Below are 20,786 nucleotides of genomic sequence, written 5' to 3' on the forward strand. Positions count from 1 at the left end.
CAATACTTTGCTACCACAGAGTAGGGCCTAACATGAGATCTAGACCATGTTCAATTGAATTAATCACCAGTTTTTCTTCACAGACACTCCGGTTGGATTTTATGGATGCTTGGCAGGCTCAGAGATGCGACGGGAACATCCAGTGGGCAATATAAATGTTGCTTAAATGTTTACTTAAGCAGCTCATGACTGGCCTTCAAAATAACAGTAAACCAGTATTAATATATTCAGTTGATTCTTCTTTATGTCCTTAATTAAAACAGGTTCAACACATGCCATTATTCCCAATAGTTATTGCTTTGTCATGAGCCTTGCAATATGAGAAATGTCTTCATTGTGACTTTAAAAAAGAGACACTAGTTTAGAAGGTACGACTTCAGTATAAAGGACACAGGCTTAATAGCACTGTGACAGGCCTTTAGCTGAGGAGAAACAGAATTAGCCCAGCTTCAAGAGGATACCAGTGTGTACAAGGAGTCACTCGGAATGTAGTTCTGCACCTACCTCTGTGGTTCTAAAGCCATTTTGTTGTTTGTGTGCTGAAGTTCCCGTGGGGTGAACTGTCAGTTTTGTACATTGTGTACCACAGTGAGCTCTCTTTTCAGTACCACCTATTCCACTTGCAGCTGAGGACTTTCCGGTACAAGTCTGAGTTGCTTTGCTGTCCTCCAGAATTCCTAAGAACACACAAAATCACATTTTGTTAAGTCAAAACATTTACTGGTGTTTTACACATTTTTCAAGTTAAAGAGATATTAACAAAACTAGTCAGTTTCACAGAATTGTTTGTGAACAGTTTGTATATGCCCAATTACCAAAAGATGGTTTTTACATTTGTACATTCCTATCCACCTCCAACAAATTAGAAACTGAACAGAAGTTAGGAGCACAAGATCCTGAATTATTATTCAGAGAGACATAAGCAAAGCAGACATGTCTTTGAAAACAAAAAGAGAACACTGATTTTTTCTTCTTCTCCTGCTCTATTCCTTTTTAAATATAAATAGTAATCTGTTGAATACCATGGATAATAGTTTATGTCCTGTTTGACTTCCTGCTTTTGTGCAGCCATACTGCTGTGGAAAAATACGTTGTATGGCTCAGAACATCCCATACTGCCTCTCTTCTATTTCTGTGAACTTTTGCTATAAAATCGTTCTCGCCATCCTGAGGGCAGAAATTATGTGTAGTTACGTAATTTCCTCCCCCTGCTTTTTTATCGGGTAGAACAGCTGTGAGCACTGGGGAATTGGCAGGGGGAAAGGGCCAGTTTTCCTCCCCATCTGTTTGCTCTAGCTCTTCACCCAGCTGTTTTTTTCTCTCCAAAAGATAAAATATACCAGGACCCTTCAATCATCATATAGCATTTCTCAGTGAAACAACATGGCTGTGTGCAACCTGTCAAATAAAGCAAGCAGAGCCATCTGAAAGTTTCTGTGGTAAGCCTTGATGGTTTGGGTAAAGAAGGGGTTGCCAACATGGCCTCTGTGGGCACCATGGTGCCATTGAAGTCCTATGGGGGATGCACTGGCAAATCAGACTCCTCCCCTCACCCCTATGGGTCACCTGCCCACCTCTCATCTAAAGTAATTGTGATGTCAGATTGACAGGTCAGTGGCCTCGCTCACGTCTCACCCAAGTTGGCCCAAAGGGTTTGGGAGAGAGAAAGATTTGGCCATTTGGGCCAAGAAGGTTTTCCACTCCTGATCAAGCCAATATTTGATGTGTCTTCCAGCTCTATGATTCTGTGTCAGGGATGCTGTGGCAGCATGTGTCCTGCATCAGCAAGAGGCTGATGGCCAGTTTGCTTCCCTGAGCTCCTTGGGGAGGAAAGGCAGAAGAGTGTATATTCAATCAATCAATCAATCAATCAATCGATAAATACCACCTACCAGTGGCGTAGCGTGGGGGGTGCAGGGGGGGGCCAGCCGCACCGGGCGCAACATCTGGGGTTAGGGCAAATCCACGGGTTAGGGGGGCGCAAATCCATGGGTTAGGGGGCGCAAATCCATGGGTTAGGGGCGCAAATTACTTGCCTTGCCCCGGGTGCTGACAACCCACGCTACGCCACTGCCACCTACAGAACATTTTGCACACGTCTCAAGGTTTTCTGGCCAAGTACCAAGCCTTATGATTACCGATGCTACCACTGATATGAAATATATGTGAACTTTGGGGCCAGCTGCTTCAGTTATATGTGTCTATCTGCCACATAATGGACCTTTCACACGCTCTTATCAGTTAATCATAGCTTTTGCTTCAAGCCCCACATACAGAACCAAACAAAGCTGTCGATAAAAGGAAATACGTATAACCACTGGGGTTTTTGTTTGCACGATTCTTGGTTACATATATGCATCACGAAAAATTGAAGGCATTGTTACTTTGTGTCAGGTGACTGAGAGCAGCTGCAAAAGCAGACAGGAGATAACGGCACAATTGGCTCAATATATTCAGCCAACCTCTTTATGCGACTCCCTCTGAAACAAGAAAATTTTTCGGTTTTCTGCCCAAAGCAGAGCGCTAGTTAAGTCTATGCTGTAAACTAGGGAATGGTAAGGAACACTGCTTGGTATTTGGAAGTGATACTGTGTTTCATAATCAATGAAGTCTTAACTCACATGAGACCAGGCATTGCATCAATATTTCTATTTTGTACACATACTGCATCCAGAGTGAACTCCAATTAGATTCGACATGCAGCCTAAATATTTTACATGTATCCAGTTAAACATTGATACCCTGACGGAACATATCAAATTTGTCAGTAGTTGTCAGTGGGAGTAAGTGGGGACGTGCACAGCACAGACATACCCAAGTCCTCCATAAAACGGAATATTAAAAGGCTGTCTCAAGTTAATTTCAGCATCACCATTCTTCCATGTGCTATAGTACCAACTAAATAGCATTTGTAAGGGTGCACATTGCCACCTACATGCAAATAATTAGAGCAAGAAGACTGCACGGGAAGTCTGATCCTTTTTGGAGACCTCCTAAAAAAATGTTTATGACGAAAGACTCTTTATCAAAGCAGATCCTTGCTTGTCCTCTGTATATCTGCAATGCAGGGAAAGGAAAACAACTGGTTCAGTCCCATTTCTGGTGCTAAAAGTCAACGCAAGATTACAGGATGCTCCTCCCACACAGGAACATCTAGAGGGCTAATGAAGTATTGTTTAAGCGTCAAATCATATGAATGAAGCAATATTCAAGCTTTATGGAAGAATGCACTCCAAGAAACTGCAGGGGAAAGAACAAAAAAGGAGGAAAGTACCAAAAATAACATGTAAAAATTACGTATGCATTCATATTTATCTGTTCAAGAACAAATAGTCTTGAAGTAACAGCACGTTCCTTTCATGCTTTTTGATCATCTGTGCAAGAGGTTTGAGGCTTCACACAAGTGAGTTGCACAGATGCTGCTTAGAACTGCATCCAAGTGAATAATGCTGCATGGGGTCAGCCATTCGCCTGCATGAGATTGCCATACAGACTAGTCTGTACTACACCACTGTTGCCATGCTAAAATAAAGCCGTGATGGGTAGGCTGTGTGGCAACATGGAGACGGAAGGCAAAATGCATAGCTGGGATGCATAGTGCATGCTTATGTTATTTTTAATTTGATTTATATATCACCTTATGCCAGTTTCATGGGAGAGAGAAATTGGGTTTGTCATTAAAGGGTGGCTCCTTCCATTTGCCAGGACTCACCTTCCTGCCCTCAAAGCTTTCATGAGGGAGCTGGTGATGGAAGAAATGTGTGTGTGTGTGTGTGTTTGGAGGGGGGGGTCCCATATATTTTGAGTCTAGGTATAAAAGTTGTGGGCGGAGAGTTGCTCGGTACAAGTGGCGTCACTTGGGGACTACTGTAGAATAGAGTAACACGCTTGTGGCATCCACATAAACTATATTATATTTTACTCTCAATAAGCATCAAACACATATTTGGTAACTGGTGGTCATAGATTTGGAGAAAGAAATTGTGCAAAAACATAGACTGCCGTCAGTCTAGATATTATGTCCATGCTCAGTCCATGGTTGTCCCCTGCCTACCTGCAATGCAGGGAAGAGGGGGGAAATTCTAGCAGTTTCATTTATGGTGTTATCTAGTCCAAAGCAAGAAGACAGAATGCCCCAGTGCAGATAGTCCTTGCACATGTGGCCTAGAGGGCTAGGCCAAGTGAATTAGTATTAAGACAAGTGTCAAATGATGTGGCCTAGTAATGGTGGGATGCTGTCAGTTTTGGGCAGATGTTAAGCTAACAACTCTGGCTTCTGTAGCCCATAACAGACTGAGTCACAGAGACTTGCATATCAGCTTCACGAGAAGACTATGTTCTGCCCCAACCCTACAAATCTACCTGAATGTTACATAATCTGAGAAAATGTTTTTCACAAGAGATAGAGCTCATATATGACTACTCATAGGAAACAGAGAAAGGGTGGGGAAGGAGAATCTTCAGCATCTTCTCATAGCACTTGAGCTGGTGCTAGAAGTGGGATAAAAGGCTAGGAACACACAAAACCCAACGTCTGTGGTGGCTCTCCATGCATGTATCTATGTGGGGCAGGGGGTTGTTCATTTGGTTGGTTGTATGTTGCTTTGGGTTGGCCTTGGCAAGATAAAGCAACTAACAAATTCAAAGAAGAAGAAGATGATGAAGAAGAAGAAGATACATGGAGATGGACAAGTGTTGGACACAATGCAAATCCAATGTAATGGGTTCTTTAACATGCATGAATCCATGCACATCTTATTAACTTAAGGTGCATGTAAGAGACATGTTTACTTGCAAGTACAGTACTACACTGGGGAAGTGATCTACATTCATCTCCAAATATATAGTAATATGAAGCTGACATCTAGTTATAGGATTTTGGCAAAACAGCAGTCAAGTAAAACAATGATGGTGCTGGTTTAGATTCCTTATGTATGTAGGTGGATATATATTAGTTCTTCAAACAGCAAATGCTTCCACTAGCAAGAATCAGAGCAAGTGTGGTGTAGTGATTAGAGTGTCAGACTATGACCTTGGAGACCAGGGTTCAAATCTCTACTTGGTCATGAAGCTCACTAGGTGGCCTTTGGTCAGTCAGTGCCACTCAGCCTAACCTACTTTGCAGAGTTGTTTTGGGGATTAAATGAGGGGGAGAAACATGTTGTATGCAGTCTTGAGCTCCTTGGAGAAAAAGATGGAATATAAATGAAATAAATAATCTAGTAGACATTCCTTAACAGGTAATAGGGACAGGTGATTGGGGTAGTACATCTGCCTAAGTTTAAGTAACAGCATGACAAACTTCTGGATAAACACTCCAGTACTGTGGTAGCACAGCAAGCAAATTGTACAGCCTTGAAGGGGACACACACGCGCACACACACACACGTCACTTAAAAATAGAAGATGAGCAAGTAAATATTTCCCAAAATGGAGCATGCATAAATGTCATTGCCTATTTACAATATAATGGGCATAATGCAAAATGCATCTGTGACTCTTTAAACCCATATTCCCCCACATAGCACTTGGAACAGCATTAGAAGTACTAAAGGTAAAGGAACCCCTGACCGTTAGGTCCAGTCGCGGATGACTCTGGGGTTGCGGCGCTCATCTCGCTTTACTGGCCAAGGGAGCCAGCATTTGTCCCATAGCTGTCAACTTTCAGATTTGAAAATAAGGGTTCAGCAGCCTCTAAAATAAGGGATCAGCAGCCTCACCTGTCCCGGGGACAGTCTACGGGATATCTAACAATCCAGGATAGCAGCGGGAAGGGGTGATGGAATAAGGGAATTTCCCACAAAAAAGGGGAGGTTGACAGCTATGGTTTGTCCGCAGAAAGCTTCTAGGTCATGTGGCCAGCATGACTAAGCCGCTTCTAAGCCGAACCAGAGCAGCACATGGAAACACCGTTTACCTTCCTGCCAGAGCGGTACCACCAGAGCAGCACCACTTTGACATGCTTTCGAACTGCTAGGTTGGCAGGAGTAGGGACCGAGCAACGGGAGGAGCTATAATACATAACCATAACAAAAGGTTGTTTCAAAACAGAAATATATATATACCCTTAAAACAGAAGAGTGTTTTTTTTTTGGGGGGGGGGGAATGGATCCTATACAACTAAGCAACTCCCTCTAAAAATGTTGTGATTATAGAGATTGCAGATCTCTGGCCTATGGAAAACTAATCCAACTGTCAATAATACTTCTGATAATGCAAAACCATTATGTTCAATGGTTTTGCTTTGACTGCTTTTCTAGATGAAGCTAATGAAGCAACTAGAGTGACAAGACTGCTTTTAAAACAGCAATACATAATTTTTCTAGTTTTAATAGTCTGTGAAAGGAGGATTTCATGCTACATTTTCTCTTTCAATGGAAGCTTTTAGGAACAACTTGAACTACTGCTAAATTGTCCCCCCTCCATTTTTTTGAGACCATTCACAAAAGTATAGCACCGTTGTTGGTCTTTTAAAGGCTTTGCCTTTTCATACCACCCACCCCAGATGACTGATATCGCTACACCGTTTTTTGGATATTTCTTCTTCACCAATTGTTTGGTACAGGCTTGGGTTGTTGGGTTTAAGTGTGTTGCTTACTACTGAGTACATTAAATTCTGTTGTGATCTTAATGCAAAGGTCTTACAGTTTCTGTATTTCAAACCTCTGTTTATAGCCATTATTGCTCTTTTCAGTTTAATGTAGAAAAAATCACCCTCTGCTACAGTTTGAAAATTAAGATAAAAAGGGAATATGAGGAGGAAAAAACAAATAGAAAGGAAAAAATGAGTGGAAAATTATAATATTGGATAAGATCCAGCCAAATTTAGGTGTTTGGCTTTATACCAGTAATATTTTTTTTTATTGTCACATTTTGTGTGGATTGCTTTTTTATGTACGCTGCTTAGAAATACAAGTAATTAAGGAGTATATAAATGTCTAAGAAAAATAAATAAATGTTTATGTCCCTTTGATTTCAGCTGAATGGTTAAACTGTCTCCTACTTAACACAATAAGACTTGCAAGTAGTTAACTTCTGCTAAATCTTAACCATTGCCTACTCAAAGACAATAACAAATACAACCAAACTCAAATATATTAAAAATGTATAGGTGGTGCATACAGAGGCTACAAAAATCAGAAGGCAAAAACTGAGAAAACAAAATTTGAGGTTGTAATCAATGCTAGTCCTGCTCAGTGCTAGTCCTACACAGAGTAGACCCACTGGAGACTATAGATATGACTAACTGTGGTTCATTAATTTCAGTGGGCTGCTCTGAGTAGGACTAGCATTGGTTATAACCCATGGATTCATTCTAGGTTAAAAAAGGTTTAGGTTAAAGAAGAGTTCTGTTAATGTCAAACTACATGTTACACATGACTGAAATGTAGGTGGGGTCTGGATTTGCTTGCAGCGGCACTATGATTTCAGTTAAAGAAATGGCATAAGGGGAAGCTCTGCTGCTATAAGCAAACTGATTGTTCCCTACACCTGCATTTCAAAAAATAAAAGTAAACCCATAGAAAGAGCCCAAGACTGATGTCCTAGGTAATTGTAGCTTAGTCCTAGTTAGCAACAGCAAGTGATATTTTCTCAGTTTATGGAGGAATGTAATAGCATTTGGGTATTACCCTCCCCCTCTGCCGCTATGCCAAAATTAAGCAGAATGTGACCATAAGTGCATGTTATTTCAAAGAGTCAATTCACAAAACTCCTTTGAGGGCTTTCCTCCCTGTTTTAAATCTGCATGGTAAGCAATTCCACCAGGATGTTCATGATGGATTGTGCATAAAAATCCACATAATCTATTACAGGCACACACCTCTAAACTAGTCATATGGCTGACCAGCTATCATGTACACATTCACAGTGATTTGACTGGGGTGGGAAAAATCAACTACTTTAAAACACATGTATACATCCCTAAGATAGGCAGAGAGCTTGCTGCTGGGTTGCTCTGAAACCAACAAGGCATACTTCCAAAGACAAATATTATAGCTTACATAGCAAAATCTATGTTAATTAATAAATAACAGTAATATCCCCTGGATACCTAGCCCATTTCACTAAATACTATGTAATGAAATGATGAGGAATTCAACAGGGCTTTAATGCACACATCCCAGTCTCTAATGCAACTCTGCCAACCTTACTCTTGCTCTCTTATTAATCATATATTTATTTTAAAAAAAGATGTCCCACCCTTAATCAAATATATTAGCCTGGGTAACAACAACTTCATAAAGCAATATATCAGTGCAATAAAACAAAACATTCTTTAAAACTACAGCAAACCATCTCACAGCAGCATCTCAGGGGCAATTCTCCAAAGCCAATGTAAAAAAGAAGACATCTTAGGGCTCATCCACACTTCTGTTTCACCAGCTGCTCCCCCCCCCCGAGAAACCCATAATTTAGCACTGAGTTGGAACAAATAGCAATCACGTTTTCCATGGATTACCGTTTGTTCCAATTTAGAGCTACTGAGTGTGTTTTCCAGGGGGAAACAGTGGGGCAAAAGCATAGCTGCTCGGACTCGTGCTTTTGGAACAAGTGGCAAGCCTCTCGGATCCGTGCTTTCAAAACATGGGACAAAAGGGAGGGGGGCAAGCCCCTAGATGTCCAGCCCCCTTAAATACCCAAATGTTTTCATGATTCGGACAGCCATCTCTCTCTTTTGAACTGTATTAAAAATGTTGCCTGGTATTAGCTGACAGGAAACGAGTGGTGCTGTTTTCAGTGAACAACATTTGAACTCTTAATACTGCAAACCTCTTATCTGCAGCATTAGTTCTGAAAACAGAGCAAATCTTCTATTCCCCACTTGTGAGGCTCTCACTGGTTATGGTCAAGAAGAGTTCTACCTACCCTGCAGAGATGCTAAGGCATTCCTGCTGATGCTTTTAGTAAGCAGCTGCTAGGAGAGTTGACTTGGCACAATGCCATAACTGGTGCAGAAGTCCTACCGCCTGCATTGTGGCGAGTGTGTTCTAATTACAGTATTTCATGTTCTTCTACGTTGCTAAGTTGATATGGTGCTGCTGGCTAAGCATTAGGACTGTCTTGTATCCTTGTAAGCACAAGCACAGCAGCATCCATCTTAAATGGACAGAGACCAAAGATGATATGTTTGCAACTGAAAATGTGCAACATGTAACATATAACATTCAGTCATGATTCCAACACTATGAACTGCTAGCTTGACTAAAGCACAACCCTAAATCCGAATATTCATAGATCAGACAGGTTGCTCCGACAGCCTGATCATCCAAATATGTGAAGCCCTGTTCACAACAAGCCTGACAATCCTTGTGCCACTTACTACACGGCACAAACTGGTAAAGCACAGGATCTAGAGAACTGAGGCTACAATCCATCTTCCTTGCGCACTGGTACCAGGTTTCTTTTCAGCAGCAACTCCCTTTTGCTGACTATTGAAGAGCCTTTCCTTACAACAGCAACAAAAGGTCCCTCCCTGATCTTTCTGTAGTGTCACACCAGCAGCATCCTATATAATACGGACAAGGTCTTGGACCAAACAAACATCACGAAACCGGCATAAGGTTAAGTTACATGAAGATGTAAGTTAAGCAGAGCTGCATATTGCTATGCATCCTCTTTACGTTGCAGGGAGGAAAAGTTTTAACCCTTCTCCTTGCTTAAAAATAAAATGTCGCAAGAACAATAATGGTCCAAAAAGAGCCCCACCCGTGACTGTGGCTTCACTTCTGTTCTGAATATGCAGGACCTATAGGGTTGCATTGCAAGCCGCCGCACTGAACGAGGAGCAAGGGCTGCAGGAATAAATCCATGAGCGCAGCTCAGACGACAGAACTTGAAATGCAAAGCCACTTCTCTGAAATATGTCCCAACAGGGAGGTGAGGTGTTCGCCACCTGTTCGCTGGCCCACCTCTCGGCTTCCTCCGGCCAAACCTTTGGTTGAAGGAAGCGAGGCGGAGGACCGAGCGAGGAGGCGGGAAGGGCCCGGGCCGCCTCGCTCGCGTTTCCCGCCACCACAGCCCCGAGCTCTACTCACCGGGTTCCCTCAGGCCAGCCTCGGCGTGGCCGCCCTCCGGGCCAGTGGCGGCGGCGGCGGCGGGAAGCGGCTGCTGGGGCTCGGCGTCTGTGTTGGTCAGCCAGGTGGACTCGGTCTCCCTCGTCCAGCTCTCGTAGTAGCGCGGCTCGATGGCATCGGCTCGGCTCCCGCCGCAGCCCATCCTGCGGGGCCTCCTCCTCCTCCGTCCCCCTCCGCGCCAGCACCGCGGTCAGCGGCCCGGCCAGAGCAGCATCGCCCTCCCGCCTTCCTCGCCCAGCCTCCGGCCAGGCGCGGGAGAGCGGCGGGAGGCGGCGCCATCGCTTCCCGCCTCCTCCGTTTCCCCCGCCTCCTCAGGGCTGCCCCCTGTCAGTCCTGGCCGGAGCTTCTGCTCTCTCCTACCTCACGTCCCCTTTCCTCTTCTCCTCCTGTTGCCTTAAGAACAGGAGAATTATGTGTCCTCTTCTTTCCTTTCCCTTCAGGGTTTTTCTTCTTCTTCCCCCTTCTCTGTTCCCATCCCTTTCTTCTCAAATTTCCTGGGAATTTAGAATCCTCCTCGCCAGGCTGTGGGCTGAAGGCTGTGCAAAGAGCCTGAACTGATATTGCCTTTAATATTAATACAGAAGCGGGACTGGCTGTTTCTTTTCCCCCTAACAAGACATCTCTTCGGCACGTCGCTTGAAAGCGGAGGCATGATACTGAACAGTTTGGTGCTAAGGCTGGAACACATTCTCCTCCCAGACCCAGGGTGGAGACAAGTCTCCTTGTCTAATTAATGCTGAACTGGTTAATTAAATACATGAGTTAGTGCTAATCCATTGCAATGTAAAAGGAACGATTCTATAAGTACACAAGATTTTGGCTAATTGCCCACCCTCTCTGCGGTGAATTCAAACCCTAAAGGGACGGGAGTTCATTGAGCTCTGGATGCTGGCACATGCTCTAGATGGCCATAAGCAGTTGTTTTTTGTTTTTGATGATGATGATGTTTTTGTTAAAAAACTGCACACACATAAATAATAAAATAACACGACTAACAAAAAATGGGTCACTAGGGGGGTAAAATACTAACCACTAGGAGTGAACTAATGAATAGTGTCGGCTTGTCTGCGCCATATTGCAATATATGTTGTAGGTATTTCTCGTCCATGTGTTGTTTCATTTGTATATTTAGTAAAATCACACCCTACACTGCAAAAATTATATTGTTTTCTCTCTTCCTTGCCACCTTCAGTTTTTTGCCACAGGTTTTCCATTATGGCAGTTTAACAGACTATTATTCCAGTGATCAATATTCATTAGTTGCAAAGTTTTCCAAGTTCTATTACCGTTCTAGCTGCTGTGTTATTAATTTCTTACTTCTTGATTGGTTCATATATGAAGTACATAAATTAAGTAAGGCTAATGCTGGAGTTATTGGGATTGACTGAGCTGTAATCTGAGATAGCTCATTAAAAACTTCCAAAATTGTTCTATTTGTGGACAGTCATATGCAGTTGTGAAGCACAGACAGAGGTGGATCTACTATGAAATGAATGATACACTCTTCAGAGCCCCTGTTCCCAGAGAGGCCCCATAAGAATCTTTAATCCACATTGTTTTAAAAAACTGAGAGTCAGTAGCACAGATGTAAAGGTGGAATGTTGCGGTAAACTAACTGCTCTGTTGTGGCTGATGTATTTTCTCTCCCCCTCCCCCCATTTTTAACAGAGATCTAGACCCTAGGAATAACGATGAGGTCACAAAAGTACTTAAGCAGATACCTAAAAACACAATTTGTGGTGATCTGTTGTGGAACAGCCCAGTTGGAGAAGATAACAGTGGTTTCCCAGACCTCGTTGCTGGTTGTGAAGGGGCCCCCTATAACAGTTCAAACTTCAGGGACACCCCCCCCCCAGTGTAGGTCCACTATAGGTGTCCAGTATCTTGATTATGTAAGCACAGTCTTTAAATATGAGGAATACAGCTCTAAAATAGAAGACCTAGATAACTGGTTCAAGAAGAATGGCCTTTACATGAGAGCCCTTCAGTTCACTAAAATTCATTTGCATTGTATAATATGTGCATAACAATTGGTGCTCTGGTGCCTGTTTATTAGGGATTCAGTCTTTAATTGATTAATTAGTAGAGGCCTTTGCAAGCAATTTAAAGCACCTCTCCAAATAATAACTACACTTAATCAGCAGAGAAGGAGGCTGAGGTATGCCTGTGAAACTGCAGCACCCTGATGTATTTGGAGACGGAAGGGCAAGCTTGCTGGATAAGACTGAGAGCCTGAACAATTAACTGATGGGGCTTACTTAATCATGTAGCAATCAGTTAAAACGTACAAAAATTGATTTCAGTGTATTGCCATGCTTGGTCAGGGCACACGTCTGAAAGTTCTTTTCAATGTTCTTGGACTAAACCCTTTTGGAATACAAGTTACTAGCACCAGCAGAATATTTCCCCTCTGATAGCCTTGGATGCATTTTGCTTGAGGACAGGCTGTTGCTGCGTAGAGCTGTTCCAGAAACTAATATATCTCAAACTATACAGGAACATAGCATAAATTTAAGAACTATGTTTGGGTACAGAATCCCATCACAAGGTACCCAGGAGGGAATAAGGAGGGAATTTCCTGGAAAATTTTCCAGGAAAAAAATAAGCTTTATTGAGAATTACAAGGTAGATTACTGAAGGGAGAGGGAGGGTAAAATAAATGAAGAAATGGTAAGGAGGTAGCAGTGAGTCAAGAGCAGCCATGTTCTGGGAAGCTTAAGTGTTTCTGGGGAGGGGAGGGTCAAACTCATATAAGCTGTAAAGGTTAGAAAGGCAGAGAGAAGAAGTTGGAGAATGAAAGAAGATGAAAATTGATTACCTTTCCTTATGATCTGTCTGAAAACACATCAAAGGAAGATGGGCTGATGACAGCTTTACTGAATAGGAATTTGGTGCAGGAAATCAAGCCAGGTAGTGTGCACTGAGTGGAGACATCTCTGCCCCCTCTCTGGTGTATACAGCAATATAAAAACATGGGTAAAAATGAACTTGCTGTGTTTTAAGCCACTAATGTATACATAGCCTCATTCGCTGGATAGGTCATTCCCTAGTTCACACTAAGGAGCTATTTCTAAACGTGCACAGTGAGAGCTGCCCTTAGGCATAAATGAAGAAATCAAATATTTTAATGTAGTTGGGACTGGGCAGGAATGCTCCGACTTCATCGTCTGCCAATCCTTCCCCAAGCAAATGAGAGTAGCTTGTCAGTGGAATGGGCTGTTTCAGAAGCTGATGGACTCTCCTTTATTGGAGGTTTTTAAACAGAGGGTGGATGGTTATCCACCAGCGATTCTTTAGTGATTCCTGCATTGCAGGGGGTTGGAATAGATGATTTTTGGGGTTCCTTCTGACAATTATCTGATTCTGTGATAATTGAGTATGTTTAGTGGGCACAGGGTGCAGACTGGCTGTTGTGAAGGGAAAACAGAGAAGAGGGGAGGAAGAGGAACAAGATGTCTAGAGCTCTGAACAGAAGCACTCTGCAGTATAGTACAAGGTTTTGTCTCAGAGACCCAAATGCTGATGTTTAGTTTAGTGGCAATGTCGCTAGAATGGTGCTACACTCACAAACAGAGAGAGAGAGAATGGGGAGAGAGAGGGTATCAGAAGGCTTAGAGCAGGGTCAGCAAACTTTTTCAGCCGGGGGCCGGTCCACTGTCCCTTAGACTTTGTGGGGGGCCAGACTATATTTTGGAAAAGAAAAAAAAGAACGAATTCCTATGCCCCACAAATAACCCAGAGATGCATTTTAAATAAAAGCACACATTCTACTCATGTAAAAACATGCTGATTCCCGGACCGTCCGCAGACTGGATTTAAAAGGCGATTGGGCCAGATCCGGCCCCCATGCCTTAGCTTGCCTACCCATGGCTTAGAGAGGAACTGCAAGGTTTGCAGGACTGCAGGGGGGGGGACTGAGGGGGAGAGTAGGGCGTCAGAGAACAGCCCAGGACTGAGCATGTCCAGTGACTATGGAATGCTGACTTACAGCTAGGAGAGGGGGGAGGCGGGACTGAAGGACTGGGGAAGTGGTGGTGGAGGGGCAGAATGAAATGGGGTATCTGGAATCCTGAACAAAACTCCATGCGGCAATGTTCTTCTGGAAATCTCACTTGATGTTGTTTTTGCATTTTGATCTTCTTAGAAAAAAGGGAAGAGAACCATGAACAAACACATTCTCGTTTGCCTTTTGAAAATCTCTCTCATGTGAGCAGCTGTTCAGAAAGAAGTTCGAAATCCTCAGATACAAAGGTTACTCCAGCTGCAGATTTGGATTACATATGTCAACGTTTTGAGATATAACCCATTTCGGTTGTGTACACATCCCTGACTCACTGGTTGCTGAGCAGTGGAAGTGTGCTGCCGGGTAACAGTGCGAGCAGAGAAAATGAACGATACTGTTATTACATAAAATCATCTCCCACCCACTGAACTGACTCATCAGAGCGTCACTGAGTAGGTTTTTGCATCCGTATCAAAACATGACACAGTAATCCATTCTTTCCTTTCCCCCATAACATGATATAGCATTACTCCTTAATTCAGTGTGGGATAATGATTATAATTTTATTTCCTGTAATAAAATACTGTCAGCATGTTAAGGGGAGGAAAAAGTGGGGTGGACTTTTTAACCTCACTGAGAAGCAACACAAGCCATTCATCTGGAATGTGGGTTTGAATTTTGTAGTCCTGGTCAAGAGAGGAGGAACTAGGGGATGAAGAAGAAAAGGGTGCAGCACTAAACACAGGTAGCAAAAAGAGAGGAAAGCCTCCAAATCATATGCTTTTGAATTATGGTGCTCTTGAGAGTCCCATGGACTGCGAGAAGATCCAACCTATCCATTCTTCAGGAAATCAGCCCTGAGTGCTCACTGGAAGGACAGATCCTGAAGCTGAGGCTCCAATACTTTGGCCACCTCATGAGAAGAGAAGACTCCCTGGGAAAGACCCTGATGTTGGGAAAGATTGAGGCCACAAGGAGAAGGGAACAACAGAAGACGAGATGGTTGGACAGTGTTCTCAAAGCTACTAACATGAGTTTGACCAAACTGCGGGAGGCAGTGGAAGACGGGAATGCCTGGCGTGCTCTGGTCCATGGGGTCACAAATAGTCGGACACGACTAAATGACTAAACAACAACTTTGAGGCTTTACCAGAGTAGCTGAGGAGGCATTAGGAACAGTCCTTTATTGCTCTTTAGGGAGAGGTCATAGTTCAAAAGAGAGTTACCCCATTTATGGCCATTTTTCTGCTTTGATCTGTTGCCGCATAATACTTGTTCTGCATTTGTAAGAAATCAGTCTTTCAGTGTGGCAGCACCCACACTCTGGAACTCCCTGCCCTTTGTCACCAAGCAGGCACCTTCACTGGACCCTTTTCAATGTGGGCTAAAACCAATTTGATTTAGACAAGCTTTCCCAGATGTATAGAATGTTGACATGTGCTTCAACCTTATTTTTTAGCTTATTGTTCATTTAAGAAAAAGGTAATGTTTCACATAGCTGTTTAACTGTTTTTACTGATATTTTTTATTGTTTTATTGGTGTGGGGTTTTTTTGCAGACTGCATTGAGAAGTTTTTTAAATGTAAGGTTTTTTTGAGGAGGATGCCAGCTCTTGGCAAAGTACCAGACAATTATTTAAAAGGCTGAGCAAAGTGTGGGGGTACAAGCAGGAAGAGCTTTGTAAACCAGTGATATAATTTATTTTTAGGTGAGGCAGGAAAATTTCAGGAACAATGCCAATGCAGGCAGGTTTTCTCTGATACAGAGGGACAATTGAACCTTGCTCTGCAGTTCAGGGAATGCTTTGTGAATAGAAAAGCTCGACTCCAACCCAAAAATGCTTTATAAGCTGTGAGGGCAGAATAATTTAACTGAGCTTCCTTCTGCCTTGATTTTGTATAGCATAACTAATGTAAAGCACATTAACTGGAAACTCTCTCACCTGAACGCATGCAGAGATTTTACTGTGGTGAATGTAGTATACTATCGTATGGAGAGCAAACGTTATTCTCCCACATCCTGCATACTTGACAAGTACCTTTATCATCCTTTCCAGTATGGAAAAGTAATTAAGTGAAACAGCTTTATGTATCTGTTTGGGTGTTAACTGGAAATTTTCAGAGGAAGAGAACCAGTGTAACTAGAAGAAAGGGAAAATGCTTAATTATCCATGGCAGCATGTAGCAATATTTTGAATAGATGGGGTTTTTTACAACCACTTTAATTAAACCTAACAACCCCACCCCTGTGGCAATCCTGTATTATACATCAAAGGTGATAACCTGTGGCCCTCCATATGTTGTTGGACTCCAGTTCCTCTCATCTTCAGCTAGAATAGCCAAGAAGATAATGGGGGTTGTAGTTCAGCAATATTGGGCGACCGCCTTATCCCCTGCACACCCAGCAGATTGCTGCGTTCTGTAGTAGGTTCTCCTGCAAGTTTCATAGATCTCAGAAGCCTGCTTTGCAGAAACTCAGAGCAGGGCTTTTAGTACGGCTGCCTCCTCTTCTGGGGAACAGCATTTCTGTCGAGATAGCATGTTGTTGTTGTTGTTTAGTCGTTTAGTCGTGTCCGACTCTTCGTGACCCCATGGACCAGAGCACGCCAGGCACTCCTGTCTTCCACTGCCTCTCGCAGTTTAGTCAAACTCATGCTGGTAGTCAAAGTCATGCTGGTAGTCAAATCGAGATACCATAGGTATCTCCACTTTCTGGAAGGTTGAATACATTTTTGCTCCATTGGGCTTTCCCAGTTGGATAAATGGGTCATTACCACGATTACCCACTTGTTAGGGTTTTAGTCTTGTTTTAAATGTATCTGTTGTTTTTATGTATTTAACTCTTTAATTACCTAATGTGTAAATCACTTTTGAGTCAATTGTTTAGAAGGCAATTCATATATTTTTTCTTGATAATAAGTAGCATAATCATCTAATCCCAAGTTACACCAGTCACATTTTACACAGGCCAAAATGAATGATTTATCCACTGAAGTCCATAGAACTGTTGTAATTTGAAAGGTGGCGTATTAATGGCACTTTTACATTATCTAGCCCCCCCCCTTTGAACTGGAAATAAATTTTTTTCCCCCATAGTCAGTTGATTTTATTTGCTGCTTTTGGTTTTTTATTATTCTACTATTTTGTGTGTTTTACCATTGCTGTTAGTAGTGGCTTTGAGGTACTAGCAAGGAGGTGGGCATATAAATTTTTAAAATAAATATCAAAAACAGAAACTGCCTGCAGCTGGTAAAAAAAATAAGCCTGCTACTTCAGTTCAGAACAGTATAGCCAGGTTAGGCACTGCAGACTCTGAGGAGACTTCATTATTTGATAAGAGAGCATTCACATCTATTAGCACATGGAAACCGGTCTGTGTGGAAGAAAGTGTTGCTTAGCAACAGGCAAAAATTCTAAACAGTAACCTCTGTGAAAGTGATAGGTGTTGTTTGTTGAGAGGCATGTGGTGTGGAAGAGATTGGGATTTGTTAAAAAATGGAAAGGAAGCACAGGAGCATGAGAGGCAAACTTGCTTTCTTCTATGTCAGAAGCCTTCAATATATATATATATATATATAACCCATATGTCTATTTAATCACTTACAAAACATAGGAACAGATGGGAGAATCTGCCAGCAAGATGGTCTCTGCTTTAAGGAGACTTCTCAGTCTTCAATGGGAGTTATCCCAGCAAATTTTTGTTGTCCAACCCAGGGGTTCCCAAACTGTGGACCGTACACCACCAGTGCTTTGCAAACCTCATTCTGGTGGTCCATGTCTGTGAAAAACATTCAACGTTCTTAGATCTTGGCAGCTCACCTGGAGAGTGAGTGGGACAGTCTGAAAGTGACAGAGGGAGGAGGCATTCGAAAGAAGCAGAGAGGATTAGCAGATAAGTTACTGGGAGGCTAGAATCCAGAAGTTCACTCTTTTTTCAATTAAAAAAAGCATACACCACCTAGAACAGCTATTGCTACAACAAGCAGAAAAATAATTAACTGGTCCAAGACCACAGGCAATTTTCAAGTCATGTCCCTTGAAGTGGACCCTGCACATCCCCAAATCCTGAGACCCAATGTAGACTCTCAAAAAATTAAAATTACAGCAAAGAGACTACTACGTGGTATTTCAGATTTAGTTTTTATAGACATTTTTTTCAACGCATTTTAAGCTGACCAACATGGATGGTAGAAAAGCATGCTTCCTGAACCTTTGTGCTGGCAACAAAGAAATGTCAGGTCACCTGCCTGAAAAAGCACAATAATGCAGGAAACATGTTTAACTACCATCAACATATTTCAACCAATAGGGGAGATGCTTAAGCAGTGAAAACCTCTTTTAAGTTGTATGTGGTGCCCAATGGGAAATGAAATATACTTTTATAGTCTCTGCACATTTCCACCCCCCAGGTGTGGTTTGTATTGGGGATGGGGTGGGGTTGTACTCTACATCTTGTTTGAATTACGTACTTTTCTGTGTATAAGACTGTTTTTTTTACTCTAAAATAATGTTTAAAAACGGGGGTCATCTTATACACAGGGATCATCTTCCCCCATCTTCATAAATTTGAGTCCCCAAAAATAGGGGTCGTGTTATACATGGGAAAATACGGTATTTCACTTCCGCTGGGGGAGATTTGTCTGTCATAACCCAATCCCTCCAAGAGCACCAGACAAGTCACACTTCAACCTTCTTGCTTTGCTTAATTGGGTCATTATCAGCTTGCATGAGCAAAATCTATCTTTTCTTTGCAACAATTTACTCCTAAGGCTGTATTCTGTGCCAGTTCAAAAGTTGCTTTTAGCATTTTCAAGAGTCTCTTAGTTTTAGCAATGCGATCAATTCACATGCTGTGTAGGTCTAACAATGCTGTTAATACACACAAAAAAGTTCACAATCTTCATTACAGAAGCCTCTTATATCTCTAACATGCAAAATGTTTTTGAATGTATTGCAGCAGATAGAAAGGCTTTGTGTTTTGAGTAAATTAATACCTTTAAGGTAACTGTAGATGCTAAACAAGATGTTCAAATGACACCTCCGTTAGCCCTTCTAAATTTGTTCACAGACCAAAACTTGCATGTAATGAATAAGGACCGGATAAGCCATTTGCTCAGTGCAGCCAGGATAACCATAGCTAGGGCGTGGAAAGATTTATCAAGAGGCATGGCACCAAGTGCAGCTTATAGCATTATTGGGAAAACTTGCCCATAAGCTAAGACGTACTGTATAGACAACATAGGTAAGATGCATGTATAGACACATGGTGTGATTTTATTGTTTCCACAAATATACAAGAACATAATCAGGCTCCACCAAACACAATTTGTGGCAGACGTGAATCAGGTAGCATTTGGCACCATGAAATATGTCATACCCACTAAGTCCAGGCTTGCTGAGAGATGATAATGAAAGAATAGTCCATCAACACTTCTTCTTCAGAAGTTATGTTAAAGAAACTGGTCGGATCCTCTTAAAGGACCCCTTCCAATAATAATTGTAAGAACTATGTTTAATTGTATTTTTGATGTGGTTTTCAACATACTTAATATTTTCCCGATTCTCCTGTTTCCTGTATCCCTCTCACATACTCCCTAGTAAATGTTCTTGTTGCTGTTTGTTTTTATAACAATCTTTTTTGAAAAAAATAAAAATAAACATGTAAAGACAGGTGTTAGGTGTTTGGAAGAGACTCGGTTGATGCTGCCATCAACTGTTGTTTAGTGATGCGCTGTTGTTTTAATGGATTGTGTTCTCTAAAATAAAGAAGAGTAACTGTAGGTTGTGTTCTGTATCCATCAGATTATGTAAGCAGCAGTTCTGGCAACAGGTTGAACTTTCTGGAAGTCCTGGCATTTTGCAGCACAATTCAAACAGCACTGACAGGCTGCATTATTTTCAAAAGAACAGTTTTCAGCTAGGCTACATGTTGACCTCAAGCTGCATCCAACTGGCACCCCAGAAGCTGCTGGAAAGTTATTTGATCCAGTAGAGCCTTCTGTCAGTGGAAAAGGGATGGAGGTGATCTTGGGTGGTCCTCCCTCCCTCCTGCAACTGCTGTGACACGGCCCACATTATTCCAAAGTGTTCCACACCCTATGAGCAAATTTGGGGCCTCACAGAGGAAATTGCTGGATAGCTTTGGTTTCTGTTCTGGTGAAGGCTCTGCAGGATCAAACAGCATTCAGCGAGTGGAGGAACACAACTGGATACAGTGGGTTCACTGTAGCGCTTGACCTGCAATCTTCTACTATAGCTCAAGGTAGAAAAGAAAGGTGTGTAGACTCTGCAGAACAAGGTAATGGAAGTCTGGCGTATTTCTGGCACTTAAAAAATATCATGCTGTTCTCCTAACAGACTTCTGTTAGAAGAAACCAGCTTATTACTGAAGCTCCCTTTCAAGTTATCATTTTAATATTTTGCCAATACCTGATGTTGCATTTACTGTAATATTGTTTGTTTGAAAGTGGCACAAGGGTGCCCTCTGGTGTTCCAAAAACAAAAGTGTGGTGGTAGTTCAGAAGCTCCAAAAAGTTTTAAAATATTCAAGCGACAGAAATAAAGAATTGGATCTGACCGATATTATAAAATTTTTCTTCTTAATACCAAAATGCATGTTAGAATCAACCAGCTCTTTAAAAAGACCCATCATGTTTCCCTATTAACTTGGGCCCAGCAATGAAGATACTCTTATTGATTATTGTCCTG

At 42.2% G+C, this 20,786-nt stretch overlaps 1 protein-coding gene and 1 long non-coding RNA gene across 2 annotated transcripts in view; one reads left to right on the forward strand and one right to left on the reverse strand.

Moving 5' to 3' along the window:
* LOC114600345 (uncharacterized) overlaps positions 1-226 on the forward strand; it is a 14,003-nt gene extending 13,777 nt beyond the window's left edge. The window contains exon 4 of the long non-coding RNA XR_013393863.1: positions 84-226. This is a non-coding gene — a long non-coding RNA (uncharacterized LOC114600345). The remainder of the gene's footprint in view (positions 1-83) is intronic.
* BAALC (BAALC binder of MAP3K1 and KLF4) overlaps positions 1-10,558 on the reverse strand; it is a 13,173-nt gene extending 2,615 nt beyond the window's left edge. Inside the window, exons 1-2 of the mRNA XM_028736340.2 lie at positions 10,038-10,558; positions 505-677 (exon numbers count right to left, since the gene is read on the reverse strand). Coding sequence (XP_028592173.2) covers positions 505-677; positions 10,038-10,218 — 354 coding nt within the window. The 5' untranslated portion in view covers positions 10,219-10,558. The remainder of the gene's footprint in view (positions 1-504; positions 678-10,037) is intronic.
* Between the last annotated feature and the right edge of the window lie 10,228 nt (positions 10,559-20,786).

This window comes from Podarcis muralis, chromosome 8, assembly GCF_964188315.1.
Source record: "Podarcis muralis chromosome 8, rPodMur119.hap1.1, whole genome shotgun sequence".
Lineage (NCBI taxonomy): Eukaryota > Metazoa > Chordata > Lepidosauria > Squamata > Lacertidae > Podarcis > Podarcis muralis.